Source organism: Musca autumnalis, unplaced genomic scaffold (genome assembly GCF_047663935.1).
Source record: "Musca autumnalis isolate F117 unplaced genomic scaffold, ASM4766393v1 scaffold_5, whole genome shotgun sequence".
In the NCBI taxonomy this organism is placed as follows: Eukaryota; Metazoa; Arthropoda; class Insecta; order Diptera; family Muscidae; genus Musca; species Musca autumnalis.
In genome coordinates, this window is record NW_027412088.1 from 202,890,393 (window position 1) to 202,907,160 (window position 16,768).

The window sequence follows — 16,768 nt, forward strand, 5'->3', positions numbered from 1 at the left end:
GAAAGCAAGGGTGCTTCTATAGACCCTTTCTGAAAGCAAGGATGCTTCTATAGACCCTTTCTGAAAGCAAGGGTGCTTCTATAAACGCTTACTAAAAGAATGACTTTCTGAGGTTTATAGAGGTCTTCTGACCTCAAGAGGTACATAAAAATGTGTTCTGCTGTCTTTAGAAGACTACAAGAGGTCTTCTGCTGTCTACATAAAACCTCAAGAGATCTTCTGTTGTCATAGAAGACACAATAACCACTTTAAGTAAAAAAAGAAAAAAAATATTTTCTATTTTAATTTTATATATTTTATTTTATAAAAAAATCAAAATCATAAACAAAAAATATTTTTCTTATAAAAAAATAAAAAAGTTAACAAAATAAATGTTCGTTGATAAATGCTAACTAAAATGCTGTTACTTTTCATTAATTGTTGTTCGACTTAAACACAAAAAATATATAAAATTAATTGTATGTTTGTAAGTATGTTCTTCTAATTCACTCCAGCTCGGACGTCTTCATTAGCCTACAAATTCTAAGGGAACGGAATTATTTCCTAGGAATACCATAGAAAGCCTCATACAAGGATGGTGGCAAATGTTCGGCCAAAAAGATTTGCAACTTTTCTTTGGGTGTGACGGGGGTGTAACGGGCCATGGGGAAGGAACGGGTGGTGGCATCGATTAGGACGCGGACAGTGGGTTGAATATCGGCAGCCTAACAAAAAAAGGAAACAAAAATTTTTAATTACAGTTTTAAAAGCATTTCTCTTAGACAACATACCTCTCTGGAATACTTCTCAATGCAGGTCATGGCAGCTTCATAATAATCCTCACCATAGGCTCTCTTTACTTCGGGTGACATTAGTCCCCACATTTTCTTGGCTTGTTCACGCAAATCGTCTTCCTTCAACCAGGAATTGCCTTGGGTGAATTCACCAGCAGCCACAACGGAAACATCAACCTTGCGGTTGCGCATTTCTTGGCGCAAGCAGGCAGCAAAACTGTCAACGGCGGCCTGGGTGGCACACAGGACACTGCGTACAGGGGTGGGGATCTTGTTAAGAGCTAAAACACACAAAATTTAAAATTAATTTTTTGTTTGAAGAAAGAGAAAAAAGACAATTCAAATTTTACCAGAAGTCAAGAAAATAACACGGCCACGGGCAGCGCGAACTAAAGGCAACATAATTTGAGTTAAACGAGCACAACCTGTAACGAAAAAATAAATTACAAAACTATTAGAAACTGAACTGAAAATTCAAAACCACTACTTTTATTTTTTTTATATATTTTTTTCATTTTTTATAACTTTCAGAATTTCAAAAATTCAGAATAATGTTTTATTAGTCCCAAATCCCAATTTTCTTTCCCCAAAATTCCTTACCCAACAAATTCAAATCCAAAGATTTACGCAATACTGGGAATGGCAACCATTCAATTTCACCTAAAGCCACCCATTGGGAACAGTGGATCAAAGCCCACAAGCCTTGGGCGCCAAATGGCAAATGTTCGGAGACATACATGGCAGCTTCCAACATCTGTAACCAAAGTCAATTTTTATTATTTCATTAAAATTTCTGAAGAAATTTCTAAACTTACCGACTTTTCCGATGTAATATCCAAGTGGATGGTCTTCATGCGTCCTGAGGTTTCTTCTTTGAGTATGGCAGCCTCTTCGTTATCCTCAACGGGAACATTGAAACCGGCATAAACATGGAAACCTAAATCGTCCAATTTCTTGGCCAAATACCAACCAATGGGTGATTCACAGCCTGTGATCAAGACACCTTTACCGGAAGCGGAAACCTGTAAGGGGGAGGAAAAGAAGAAGAAAACAGATAATGAGACATTTGTGAGGTTATGGCGGTACAATAATATGAATCGTCCTCATAAGGTCAGAAAAAATATCCTGATTATACGCTTTGATCTCTCCTAAGCTCAAAATGAGTTCACCTGTCTAATAGAGGTTCACAAAGGGTGCTCCTATAGACCCTTTCAGAAAGAAAGGGTGCTTCTATAGACACTTTCTGAAAAAAGGGTGCTTCTATAGACCCTTTCTGAAAGAAAGGGTGCTCCTATTGACTCCTTCTGAAAGAAAGGGTGCTCCTATAGACCCTTTCAGAAAGAAAGGGTGCTTCTATTGACCCTTTCAGAAAGAAAGGGTGCTTCTATACACCCTTTCAGAAAGAAAGGGTGCTTCTATAGACCCTTTCAGAAAGAAAGGGTGCTTCTATACACCCTTTCTGAAAAAAAGTTATTCCATAGGCGCTTTCTGAAAGGAATGGAGGCTTCTATAGATCCATTTTGAAAGAAAGTATGCTTCCATAGCAACCTCTCTGAAAGAAAGGAAGCTTCTAAAGACCCTTTCTGAAAGAAAGGCAGCTTCTAAAGACCCTTTCTGAAAGAAAGGCAGCTTCTAAAGACCCTTTCTGAAAAAGGGTGTTCCTATAGACCATTTCTGAAAGAAAGGGTTCTTCTATACGCCCTTTCTGAAAAAAGTTATTCCATAGGCGCTTTCTGAAAGGAATGGAGGCTTCTATAGATCCATTTTGAAAGAAAGTATGCTTCCATAGCAACCTTTCTGAAAGAAAGCAAGCTTCTAAAGACCCTTTCTGAAAGAAAGGTTGCTCCTATAGACTCCTTCTGAAAGAAAGGGTGCTCCTATAGACACTTTCTGAAAGGAAAGGTGCTCCGATAGACCTTTTCTGAAAGAAAGGATGCTCCTATAGATCCTTTCTGAATGAAAGGGTGATTCTATAGACCCTTTCTAAAAGAAAGGGTGCCTCTATAGACCCTTTCTGAAAGAAAGGTTGCTCCTATATACCCTTTCTGAAAGAAAGGGTGCTCCTTTAGACCATTTCCGAAAGAAAGGGATCCTATAGACCGTTTCTGAAAATAAGGGTGCTCCTATAGATCCTTTCTGAAAGAAAGGGTGCTAATTTAGACCATTTCTGAAAGAAAGGTTGCTCCTATAGACCCTTTCTAAAAGAAAGGGTGCTAATTTAGACCATTTCTGAAAGAAAGGTTGCTCCTTTAGACCATTTCTGAAAGAAATGTTGCTCCTTCATACATTTCCTATAGATCCTTTCTGAAAGAAAGGGTGCTCCTTTAGACCATTTCTTAAAGAAAGGGTTCTCCTATAGACCTTTTCTGAATGATGTGTCTATAGGAGCCCTCTCTGAAAGAAAGTTTGCTCTTATAGACCCTCTCTGAAAGAAAGGGTGCACCTATAGAACCTTTCTGAAGGAAAGGGTGCACCTATAAAACCTTTCTGAAAGAAAGGCTGCACCTATAGAACCTTTCTGAAAGAAAGGGTGCACCTATAGAACCTTTCTGAAAGAAAGGGTGCACCTATAGAACCTTTCTGAAAGAAAGGGTGCACCTATAGAACCTTTCTGAAAGAAAGGGTGCACCTATAGAACCTTTCTGAAAGAAAGGGTGCACCTATAGAACCTTTCGGAAAGAAAGAGTGCACCTATAGAACCTTTCTGAATGAAAGGGTGCACCTATAGAACCTTTCTGAATGAAAGGGTGCACCTATAGAACCTTTCTGAAAGAAAAGATCCACCTATAGAACTTTCTGAAAGAAAGGGTGCATCTATAGAGCCTTTCTGAAAGAAAGGGTGCACCTATAGAACCTTTCTGAAAGAAAGGGTGCACCTATAGAACCTTTCTGAAAGAAAGGGTGCACCTATAGAACCTTTCTGAAAGAAAGGGTGCCCCTATAGAACCTTTCTGAAAGAAAGGGTGGACCTATAGAGCCTTTCTGAAAGAAAGGGGGCACCTATAGAACCTTTCTGAAAGAAAAGGGGGCACCAATAGAACCTGTCTGAAAGAAAGAGAGCATCTATAGAAACTTTCTGAAAGAAAGGGTGCACCTATAGAACCTTTCTGAAGGAAAGGGTACACCTATAGGACCTTTCTGAAAGAAAGGGTGCACCTATAGAACCTTCCTGAAAGAAAGGGTGCACCAATAGAACCTTTCTGAAAGAAAGGGTGCACCTATAGAACCTTCCTGAAAGAAAGGGTGCACCTATAGAACCTTTCTGAAAGAAAGGGTGCACCTATAGAACCTTTCTGAAAGAAAGGGTGCACCTATAGAACCTTTCTGGACGAAAGGGTGCACCTATAGAACTTATCTGAAAGAAAGGGTGCAACTATAGAACCTTTCTGAAAGAAAGGGTGCACCTATAGAACCTTTCTGAAAGAAAGGGTGCACCTATAGAACCTTTCTGAAAGAAAGGGTGCACTTATAGAACCTTTCTGAAAGAAAGGGTCCACCTATAGAACCTTTCTGAAAGAAAGGGTGCACCTATAGAATCTTTTTGAAAGAAAGGGTGCACCTCTAGAACCTTTCTGAAAGAAAGGGTGCACCTATAGAACCTTTTTGAAAGAAAGGGTGCACCTATAGAACCTTTCTGAAAGAAAGGGTGCACCTATAGAACGTTTTTGAAAGAAAGGGTGCACCTATAGAACCTTTCTGAAAGAAAGGGTGCACCTATAGAACCTTTTTGAAAGAAAGGGTGCACCTATAGAACCTTTCTGAAAGAAAGGGTGCACCTATAGAACCTTTCTGAAAGAAAGGGTGCACCTATAGAACCTTTCTGAAAGAAAGGGTGCACCTATAGAACCTTTCTGAAAGAAAGGGTGCACCTATAGAACCTTTCTGAAAGAAAGGGTGCACCTATAGAACCTTTCTGAAAGAAAGGGTGCACCTATAGAACCTTTCTGAAAGAAAGGGTGCACCTATAGAACCTTTCTGAAAGAAAGGGTGCACCTATAGAACCTTTCTGAAAGAAAGGGTGCACCTATAGAACCTTTCTGAAAGAAAGGGTGCACCTATAGAACCTTTCTGAAAGAAAGGGTGCACCTATAGAACCTTTCTGAAAGAAAGGGTGCACCTATAGAACCTTTCTGAAAGAAAGGGTGCACCTATAGAACCTTTCTGAAAGAAAGGGTGCACCTATAGAACCTTTCTGAAAGAAAGGGTGCACCTATAGAACCTTTCTGAAAGAAAGGGTGCACCTATAGAACCTTTCTGAAAGAAAGGGTGCACCTATAGAACCTTTCTGAAAGAAAGGGTGCACCTATAGAACCTTTCTGAAAGAAAGGGTGCACCTATAGAACCTTTCTGAAAGAAAGGGTGCACCTATAGAACCTTTCTGAAAGAAAGGGTGCACCTATAGAACCTTTCTGAAAGAAAGGGTGCACCTATAGAACCTTTCTGAAAGAAAGGGTGCACCTATAGAACTTTTTGAAAGAAAGGGTGCCCCTATAGAACCTTTCTGAAAGAAAGGGTGCACCTATAGAACTTTTTGAAAGAAAGGGTGCACCTATAGAACCTTTCTGAAAGAAAGGGTGCACCTATAGAACCTTTCTGAAAGAAAGGGTGCACCTATAGAACCTTTCTGAAAGAAAGGGTGCACCTATAGAACCTTTCTGAAAGAAAGGGTGCACCTATAGAACCTTTCTGAAAGAAAGGGTGCACCTATAGAACCTTTCTGAAAGAAAGGGTGCACCTATAGAACCTTTCTGAAAGAAAGGGTGCACCTATAGAACCTTTCTGAAAGAAAGGGTGCACCTATAGAACCTTTCTGAAAGAAAGGGTGCACCTATAGAACCTTTCTGAAAGAAAGGGTGCACCTATAGAACCTTTCTGAAAGAAAGGGTGCACCTATAGAACCTTTCTGAAAGAAAGGGTGCACCTATAGAACCTTTCTGAAAGAAAGGGTGCACCTATAGAACCTTTCTGAAAGAAAGGGTGCACCTATAGAACCTTTCTGAAAGAAAGGGTGCACCTATAGAACTTTTCTGAAAGAAAGGGTGCACCTATAGAACCTTTCTGAAAGAAAGGGTGCACCTATAGAACCTTTCTGAAAGAAAGGGTGCACCTATAGAACATTTCTGAAAGAAAGGGTGCACCTATAGAACCTTTCTGAAAGAAAGGGTGCACCTATAGAACCTTTCTGAAAGAAAGGGTGCACCTATAGAACCTTTCTGAAAGAAAGGGTGCACCTATAGAATCTTTCTGAAAGAAAGGGTGCACCTATAGAACCTTTCTGAAAGAAAGGGTGCACCTATAGAACCTTTCTGAAAGAAAGGGTGCACCTATAGAACCTTTCTGAAAGAAAGGGTGCACCTATAGAACCTTTCTGAAAGAAAGGGTGCACCTATAGAACCTTTCTGAAAGAAAGGGTGCACCTATAGAACCTTTCTGAAAGAAAGGGTGCACCTATAGAACCTTTCTGAAAGAAAGGGTGCACCTATAGAACCTTTCTGAAAGAAAGGGTGCACCTATAGAACCTTTCTGAAAGAAAGGGTGCACCTATAGAACCTTTCTGAAAGAAAGGGTGCACCTATAGAACCTTTCTGAAAGAAAGGGTGCACCTATAGAACCTTTCTGAAAGAAAGGGTGCACCTATAGAACCTTTCTGAAAGAAAGGGTGCACCTATAGAACCTTTCTGAAAGAAAGGGTGCACCTATAGAACCTTTCTGAAAGAAAGGGTGCACCTATAGAACCTTTCTGAAAGAAAGGGTGCACCTATAGAACCTTTCTGAAAGAAAGGGTGCACCTATAGAACCTTTCTGAAAGAAAGGGTGCACCTATAGAACCTTTCTGAAAGAAAGGGTGCACCTATAGAACCTTTCTGAAAGAAAGGGTGCACCTATAGAACCTTTCTGAAAGAGAGGGTGCACCTATAGAACTGAAAGAAAGGGTGCTCCTATAGACTCTTTCTGAAAGAAATGGTTCTCCTATAGACACTTTCTGAAAGGAAAGGTGCTCCTATAAACCTTTTCTGAAAGAAAGGGTGCTCCTATAGACCTTTTCTGAAAGAAAGGGGCCCTACAGACCGTTTCTGAAAGAAAGGGTGCTCCTATAGATCCTTTCTGAAAGAGAGGGTGCTCCTATTGACTCCTCCTGAACGAAAGGGTGCTCCTATAGACCCTTTCTGAACGAAAGGTTGCTCCTATAGACCCTTTCTGAAAGTAAGGTTGCTCCTATAGACAATTTCTGAAAGAAAGGGTGCACCTATAGACCCTTTCTGAAAGAAAGGGTGCACCTATAGACCCTTTCTGAAAGAAAGGGTGCACCTATAGACCCTTTCTGAAAGAAAGGGTGCACCTATAGACCCTTTCTGAAAGAAAAGGTGCTCCTATAAAAAGAAAGGTTGCTCCTATAGACCCCTTGTGAATGAAAAGGTGCTCCTATAAAAAGAAAGGGTGCTCCATAGACCCTTTCTGAAAGAAAGTGTGCTTCTTTAGACCATTCCTGAAAGAAACGGTGCTTCTTGAGACCCTTCCTGAAAGAAAGGGTGCTTCTCTAGACCCCTTCTGAAAGAAAGAGTGTTCCTTATTCGCAAAATCGCAAAATTATATTTTTCTGAAATAACCCCACATTTTATTCTGTTTGGGGTATTGGATTCCAAAAAATATATAAAATTCTACTACTGCTCCTACACAGGCAAACATACACACATACACATACATTCCTATATGCATTATCGTGTTCAAACGTGTGCATATAAGCATCTAAGCTACACGTATTGGCCTTAAAAGATAATAAAAGTGATGTTATGCTGTGCATTTGTGTGCGTGTCTGTGGCATTGGTATTGGTGGTGGTGCTGGTCGACAGCAAGAAGTTCATGTGGTCCAAAGAAACTAAATGATTTCTGTTCGCCATAATGGAAAGAATATTATCTATGGAATACCGGAGAAAAACAGTGAGAGAATTCTGCGTTTTTATATCCGATACAAAGAACATTTCTTCTCTGATATCTTTGTTTTATCCATGAGATGTTTTGGTAATATGTTATGTTGCACGGAGAATTGAAAACAAAAGCAACAGTAAAAAATGGAGAAAACGGATTCTAGTTCTACTCCGTAACCCTTGGCTGGCTAGGAGATCAAATATATTTCGACCATTGTAATACCTTTGACATTGATTATATTTGGTTTTAAGTTTCCTGCTTAGCTAGCTAGCTATTCCCTAGTTGGGGTAAATATCTTGCTCCCCTACCAAGGAAAGTCTGTCACAGCTTTTTTTTGTTCTTGTTCTTTACACAAACACATTTATCCACCAACTAAAAAAGAGCTCCTGGTATTGTAGCTATTTTTAGCTTCAAGGTTTATTATCTACACTTGTAGGACAACAAAAGCAAATGAATATAAATTTATTTGTTTGTATGTATGTAGTCTTTTTTATTGCTTTCACTTATTGTTTTGTGTTAGAGTGCTTGGTCAGTGGTTGTGGGGATAAGAAGGAATAAAATGTAAAGCAATGTAAAGAAGGCGAACCATGAGAAACAGTGTTATGCGAAACATCAAAAACGGAACTAGGGGGAAATCCAATAGAATGGAGGTGTTGGAATGGTAAGTACAGGGAGGGGGGCAGAGGAAATTTACGAGTACTAAAGAAACATTGACATGACCGGAAATAGTATTAACTTAAGTTTTGTGCTGTTTTTTCTTTGTGAATAATAAAGCAAAACATCAACATCCAAGGTCCATGGTCATCACTTGAATTGAGATTTTGCATTAAGAATTAATGGGGAGAACATTTGCGCTGCAATACTCGTAAGAGGAAAAGCTTGGACAAATGAAAGGAATTGCCGTCTGGCTGGTATAGGAAAATTATTGCCACAGCCAGACATAACAAGGAAATAGTAGGGAGCAGTAAAGTTCCTCACGGATTCTTTGTTGGTTTCAGACCGTTCACTAGACTACTTCAGTCGGAGTTTGATAGTTCATTAGTTCGCTGTAAGTTCTCTAGTACAGTAAAAGTTCTCGAGCTTACTGGGAGTTTCCTACTTCACAAGACTTTTAAGCAGATCACTGGGAGTCCGCATGATGATCTATAGAAGCAGCCTTTCGTTCCGAAACGGTCTATAGAAGCAAAGTCCAGTGACTGGTACCACTGGACGTTGCTTCGAAAGGCTGATTCTATAGACCCTTTCTTAAAAAAGGGTACTTCTATAGACCATTTCTGAAAGGTGCTTCTATAGACCCTTTCTCAAAGAAAAGGTGCTTCTATAGACAATTTCTCAAAGAAAGGGTGCTTCTGTAGGCCCTTTCTCAAAGAAAGGGTGCTCATTTAGACCCTTTCTCAAAGAAAGGGTGCTTCTATAGACACTTTCTCAAAGAAAGGGTGCTTCTATAGACCCTTTCTCAAAGAAAGGGTGCTTCTATAGACCCTTTCTCAAAGAAAGGGTGCTTCTATAGACCCTTTCTCAAAGAAAGGGTGTTTCTATAGACCCTTTCTCCAAGAAAGGGTGCTTCTATAGACCCTTTCTCAAAGAAAGGGTGCTTCTATAGACCCTTTCTCAAAGAAAGGGTGCTTATATAGACCCTTTCTCAAAGAAAGGGTGCTTATATAGACCCTCTCTCAAAGAAAGGGTGCTTCTATAGACCCTTTCTCAAAGAAAGGGTGCTTCTATAGACCCTTTCTCAAGGAGAGGGTGCTTCTATAAACCCTTTCTCAAATATAGGGTCCTTCTATAGACCCTTACTCAAAGAGAGAGTGCTTATGGACCCTTTCTCAAATATAGGGTCCTTCTATAGACCCTTACTCAAAGAGAGAGTGCTTATGGACCCTTTATCAAAGAAATGGTGCTTTTATAGACCCTTTCTCAAAGAAAGGGTGCTTCTATAGACCCTTTCTCAAAGAAAGGGTGCTTCTATAGACCCTTTCTCAAAGAAAGGGTGCTTCTATAGACCCTTTCTCAAAGAAAGGGTGCTTCTATAGACCCTTTCTCAAAGAAAGGGTGCTTCTATAGACCCTTTCTCAAAGAAAGGGTGCTTCTATAGACCCTTTCTCAAAGAAAGGGTGCTTCTATAGACCCTTTCTCAAAGAAAGGGTGCTTCTATAGACCCTTTCTCAAAGAAAGGGTGCTTCTATAGACCCTTTCTCAAAGAAAGGGTGCTTCTATAGACCCTTTCTCAAAGAAAGGGTGCTTCTATAGACCCTTTCTCAAAGAAAGGGTGCTTCTATAGACCCTTTCTCAAAGAAAGGGTGCTTCTATAGACCCTTTCTCAAAGAAAGGGTGCTTCTATAGACCCTTTCTCAAAGAAAGGGTGCTTCTATAGACCCTTTCTCAAAGAAAGGGTGCTTCTATAGACCCTTTCTCAAAGAAAGGGTGCTTCTATAGACCCTTTCTCAAAGAAAGGGTGCTTCTATAGACCCTTTCTCAAAGAAAGGGTGCTTCTATAGACCCTTTCTCAAAGAAAGGGTGCTTCTATAGACCCTTTCTCAAAGAAAGGGTGCTTCTATAGACCCTTTCTCAAAGAAAGGGTGCTTCTATAGACCCTTTCTCAAAGAAAGGGTGCTTCTATAGACCCTTTCTCAAAGAAAGGGTGCTTCTATAGACCCTTTCTCAAAGAAAGGGTGCTCCTATAAACCCTATCTCAAGAAAGGGTGCTCCTATAAACCCTATCTCAAGAAAGGGTGCTTCTATAGACCCTTTCTCAAAGAAAGGGTGCTTCTATAGACCCTTTCTCAAAGAAAGGGTGCTTCTATAGACCCTTTCTCAAAGAAAGGGTGCTTCTATAGACCCTTTCTCAAAGAAAGGGTGCTTCTATAGACCCTTTCTCAAAGAATTTCGCTGTTTCAATTAAGGTTTACTGGGGGTTGGGTAGTTTACTAGACACTTATCGGCATTCGTTAGTTCACTGGACGTTCGAGCGGCTCACTGGAAATTCCAGTTCACTGGGTTTTCGCTAATTGACTTGAAGTTCACCAGGTTTTTTGGAGTTCTACGGTTAACTTGACGTTCACAATCTCACTATGAGCTCAATAGTTAATTAGACGTGCACCAGGTCGCTGGAAGTTGATAGTTCAATAGATGTTCCCTGGTGGCTAGTCCAGCATAAGATGACCAGCTCACCGGGAGTTCGCATACTTCCGCAGAAGTTCATCTGTTCGCTGGGTGTTCTCTAGTTGACTAGACGTTCACCAGGTTACTTGAAGTTCAGACAGAGTTCACCAATTGAAATTTTTTCACAGCAAGTTTGACTGGTCATTGTGAGTTCATGGATTCTACGAGAGGTTTTGTGTGTTCACGGCTTAGCATTGTAGTCATTAGCTTCCTAGGAATTACTCCCGTGCTTTAGTTGTTCACTTCACCGGTAGATCAACAATTTACTCAGAGTAGAACTATTCACTGGGAGTTAGGAGTTGCTTCATAAATAGTTTGTGCTAGAAATTTCCCAGTTGCTTAGGAGCTTCCTTGCTCTATACATGTTATCCAATTCGATACTAAGGTGGCGGTATGAATTTAAAACATTTCCCATAACATTTGACATTTGCTTGTCACCTTGAGGGAGCTATCACCTTTTCCTTTGCAAATCTGTCTATCCCCCAAACAATGTTGCACGTTTTAAGTAAAATTTAATCACATCTCCCCCATGGTTTTATTTACTTGGAAGATTTAATGTTTGGTCAGTCATTACCATAACCTCTAAACCTGCGACATGGCCTTTAAAACAGTTCTTTTTACATTGTCCTTATGTGGGGTTATCCTTATGGTTTTTGTTGAATGTTTGTTTTTGTTTAGTTTTCCTTTTTTCACTCTCTCTCTCTCTCTCCATCTCCTATCCCCTTCCCTATGTCTGACCACCAACCATGTTTGTCCTTAAGCAGAAGATTATGTTGCGGTTAACCATAAAAACCGGATACCAATAGAGTGTCATATTCTATTGTTTATGTAAATGTACGCGTGTTGAAGAAAATGCTTTATGTTGCCACTAAAAACAACAATTCCATTAAAATGAAAACAAAAACTTTAAAATATATTCTTAAACTTAGTTTCACCTAGCTTTGGTTTTATTAACTGAAAATGCTAATGGAATATGGCAATCAAAAGTCTCAAAGAATGCCGGGTGATTTAATATTTTTTTTTAGCTCGTTGGTTGTTACTCTTATTCTTAGAAAAAAAGTTTTCTAATTAAAAAATATTTTTCTTCGCCTTAATGATGATGGCATCTTAAAAATTGTAAGCTAAGGTGGTCGGTCGGTCGACAGTTAACCTAGACTGTGATTAGTTAAGCAGAGTTTGGTAGTTAATGAAAAGGTAGTGGATTTCGAGTTAATGCAGAACAATGGGGGATTTGGATAAAGCCTTGTGAGAATGTTGGGCAGTTGCCTGGCTAGACAGTGTGTTATTCTGAATCCTACTTGAATTTTTTGCGAATTATAAAAAATTTCGTGTAAAGAAGTTGTTGGTTTGCTGAAGAATGATAAAATACTTGTACACACTTTCTTATAGTTCAGACACTATTTTGGAATTCTAAAGCTCTTTTCAGGCCATTTTTAATTGTCAATGCTATTGAAATTAAAAATAATAAAAAAACAAATCTTAAGATATTTTCCATTGTTCATCAACACAATAATTTGTCCTTGTTTGTAGCCTCACCATTGCCATCATCGTCCTCGTTATTGCATCATTGTTCTTTTAATGATGACGACGACAACGACAATAATTTGTGGCGGAATTCAAGTCAGGGCCATTTGCTACAGCCGACTGAATAGCAACTTTTATTAATTTTCCTGTTTATTTTCAACTTCTAATCATCAGCTAACTGCCTGGTCGCTTGACTCTAATCTTCAAGTCATTCATTTCTTCAACCACGGCAATAGAACCACGAATAACAGACGCTTCTTAGAATACACACAAAATGCTGCTGCTTTTCTTCGACAACAACTTACCTTGACAAAATGATAAAACAATACAGCACCGACTGTTGACAAGGCAAACCATACAAATACGGCAAATGTCGATACATGGGAAATGTCAAAGAAATGCAAAGCATGTGAAATGAATCCGGCAGCGGCATGACAGAAAAGGAATGGCATAGCAAGACGTTCCAAAATGTCCCATGGGATTTCAGATTGTTTTTGGGGCAAGGTTGAAATAGAACCACGTCTCAAGGAGGCACGGCGTGAAGCACGTCGCTGAAAAGAGAGGGAGAGAAAAAATAGAATAACGAAATTAATTAAATAGAAAATTAAATATAAATATTTACTAAAAATAAATACAAATTTGCTGTATGGGAATTTTAAAGTAATTTTGCTTTGCTCTTGAAAAATAATGGCCAAGCAGAGATTCACTGAGAAAATTGTTGATTTACAAAATAAACAGATATTTTATTAATTATAGAAAGAAGGAGATGCATAACAAAAATAAAGATATTTATGTGTTATAATTCAAATAAATCTTAGTTTTGTTGTTTTTGATTTGTTTTCGGGAAAGGCGGAGAAGACTCTATTTCTGGATGAGGGCTTGTAACTTCATCAGTTCTTGAGCTTGTGTCGATATAAAATATCTATAAAAAAACTAAGGAACTGATGAGAATTTGTGGCAAAATCAGAAACTATAGTCTGTCCGATATTTCCATAAAGCAAAATAATAAAGACACAATTTAAAAACAACTATACGGAGAATATGCTGAATTAATTTTTGAATAAGTAGTGAAACACATCTCAATACTACTATGAAATTTTATCATTTTTATTTTTTTTATTTTTCGACCATTGAATTCTTATTTTTCGATTGATAAATTAATTAAGCTCGGGGTGTATATAGGTATTTCATTATTTAATAATTTTTGTTTAATAATTTTTAATTTTTAAATAAAGATATAAATCAAAAGCACGACCTCGAGCATCTTTTACAAAATTATAAAAATAAATAAGTTGTGGGTGTCTAAGAGGAAGTGGAAAAGTTAGGCTGGAGGTCGCAATTATAGCTCAATAGTCACGAAATTTTGCACGAGGTAAGAGTTTAGGTTGAAGAAAATGCCTTTAATTTTGCATGATGATCTGATATTATTTAGCTGGTGACATAGACCATTATGAAAAATTTACAAATTTTATTTTTGGTCCATATTTTAATTACTGGAGGGCATATACCGTCAAAATAGTCTACATATGGAAAAATTACTACTGACCTTTCCCCTGATGCAAATTGCAGTAATGTGTCTGCTAGATAACGGGCCTACAGCCTAATATATAATAGGTTTTGTGTAGAGAACCACAATTTCTCCCATGCTACAAATTGTCTCTATAATGACTGAGAAATTTTTACTTCAATTGTCCAATTGGATTTTTTATAGAAATATTGCAGCATGGGGTCGCCTCGCCTCCTATTTTATACCTCAGGATTTTGAGTAAAGGGGATACATACAATACAATCAAAGATGTGTCTCATCGAAATAATGGTTTTAGACCCCAAGTATGTTTGGACGAAATTGGTTTCAGACAATTTGGAGTCGATTTAGCCCTGTCCGTTCATCTGTTTCTCTGACTGTCTAGCTGGCTGGTGCGCACGATAACTCTCAAACTGATCTACCGATTCGAACACAATTTTATACTTCGTAATACTTTGCACAAACTTAGTTAAAGTTAAAATATAGGCTTTATAGGTCCACATCTCCCCCACAAAAGTTCAAAAGTTTTTCGAAAAATTTGTGTGAACGATAACTGTTGAAGTGAGCAATCGATCGATCGGGTAAAACTATATCGATTCACATCTTCGGGTTCGTCCCGCAGAAAATTCGGAAAAGTGAAATTTAAGAGCCCTCTCGAATCGTTTTGAATTTTTTTCAGCAGATTGTCCTTGTGGTTCCCTTTACGATGGTACAATTGCAATAGTAAGTGCATACTTCCTGAGATTATGGCCCAAAAACCTCCAAGAAACCTAAATAAAACGGCAAATCCGCAAGATAACTCTCAAGTGGATGTTATAATTGGTCCAAACTTTGCGCATCGTATTATTTCATCCAGTCATGTATCAGGTTGGAAAATGGACTATAATCTTCCCATCCTTCGAACACCTCCCACACAAAATTTGGGAAAAGTGCAGTTTAAGGACTCGTATCGGATCTATTTGAGTTGTTTGAAGGAGGTTCTTTTCGCGGTCCCTATTGCAATGGTACAATTTTTGCGGGCTAAGTCCATACTTCCTGAAATAATGGGCCAAGGGAGAGACAAGGGATGCTTCTCTTATACAAGGTGGCGCAAAAGTAATCCTCCTATGAGAAAATGCTATAATTTTTGCGATTGGATCCTAATGTCAGTTCTGTTTTGACATTTGTGTAATAAACACATGCGAAATACACGTTGATAAACAATGTTACGCTACACTGCTCCAGAATGCGGAATATTGGTGGCAATTTATTTGACCAATAATCGGTCGGTGACTTTGGCAACGTGACAACGTGAATTTCGTCGCAGACGTATAGCCGCTCGCTTCGAAGAGACCGGCACAACATGAGATGCTGCCAGGCATGGCAGACCCCGGAGGATCCGTTCTGCAGAGAATATTGCTGCTGTAGCCGAGGATGTCACGGAAGCGCCTTCGACATAGACCAGACGACGTGCCACGCAAATGGGTATCAGTTGAGGGTCTTTACAGCGAATTTTGATACGATATTTGAAGATGTTTCCGTACAAAGTCCAGACGGTGCATCAGCTGTTAAACGCTGACCGCCAATCGCGTCACCACCAAGAGGAAGATGATTTTTCATCAAAAATAACCATGAGTGATGAGGCGCTCCAGACTTCTTTTTGTGGGGCTGTTTGAAGTCGCGGGTTTATGTCAACAAGCCTCAGACTCTTTCAGCTCTTAAAGACAATGTTAGAACCTATCGCCGGAAGTTTTGGCCAAAGTGATGTAAAATGTCATAAAAACGGCTCAAATGACAATAAACTGTGGCGGCGGCCACTTATCTGATATCATATTCTCGACATGATGTAAAAAATTAAAATAACAAATAAAAATAATCCACAAGAAAAATCAAAGTTTTTCATTTTTTTTAAATTACAGCCAAAAAACTTCGGTAGATTACTTTTGCGCCACCTTGTACACATCAATGGATTCATATTAAGTTATTGATAGTTTTTATCGCCGAGTCCGAACAGCGTATCCTAAGTTGCCACTTATAGAGACGTTTTTCATGGCTGAAATACTCAGGAAATATCGCCAACATTTTGCCACCGTTGAAAATTTGATGTGGCCAGGCCTGGGAATCGAACCCGGACCAAGGCGGTTGAACATAGCTAATTTCTAGAGGTTGTGGTGTAGGGTATCACATGGTCGGCCCGTCTGACTATAGCGTTTGCTTACTTGTTATTATTATTATTATTATTATTATTATTGCTATTATTATTATTATTATTATTATTATTATTTTTATGATAAATGATAAAAGCCAATCAAATTTATTATTACATATGTTGTCTGTTTACCAATGGGACGAGACTCTATATACATATTTTCTCAAAACTTTTGGACATATATCAAAAAATCAAAAAATAACATTTGTTTCTCAAAATATTGCCCTACCGCCTACAAACTACAACTGTTGCTATTTTCCTTACCCCAAATTCAAAGTGATTTGAATCTATACAACAGATTCTAGACATCTATACATAGCGTACAAACAAAAGAAAAGTAACAAAAAATCGATTAGTAAGGCAAGGTTAAAATGAATGACAAACAAACAACTAGGAAAGACAAAAAAGAGAAATCGAGAGAGGAAGGGAAATACAAACTGATTGATGCCAAATCTTTTAATGTTTGTTCCTAAATCCAAATAGAAAAAATACGCTTGTTGATACATGGGCTAATTTACTTTCAGCAACGTCGAATGGCATTGGATCACTGAGTTTTCTATTGCCCCAGCAACTTGTTTGTATATTTTTAGCAATCGTTAGCTGGCGGGGTATCATAAAAATTAAAATAAAATGATAATGGAAATTATTGAAATTTAATAAATCGATAAT

The 16,768-nt window shown here is 38.6% G+C and overlaps 1 protein-coding gene across 2 annotated transcripts in view; it reads right to left on the reverse strand.

Annotated features, from left to right (window-relative positions):
• Window positions 1–272: 272 nt before the first annotated feature.
• The window catches only part of LOC141387421 (D-beta-hydroxybutyrate dehydrogenase, mitochondrial), a 28,920-nt gene continuing 12,424 nt past the window's right edge, over window positions 273–16,768 (reverse strand). For both annotated transcript variants that reach the window (XM_073957075.1, XM_073957076.1), the window contains exons 3-8: window positions 12,692–12,937; window positions 1,589–1,795; window positions 1,374–1,527; window positions 1,124–1,198; window positions 771–1,054; window positions 273–704 (exon numbers count right to left, since the gene is read on the reverse strand). In XM_073957075.1, the coding sequence (XP_073813176.1) occupies window positions 537–704; window positions 771–1,054; window positions 1,124–1,198; window positions 1,374–1,527; window positions 1,589–1,795; window positions 12,692–12,937 (1,134 nt within the window). In that variant the 3' untranslated portion in view covers window positions 273–536. The remainder of the gene's footprint in view (window positions 705–770; window positions 1,055–1,123; window positions 1,199–1,373; window positions 1,528–1,588; window positions 1,796–12,691; window positions 12,938–16,768) is intronic.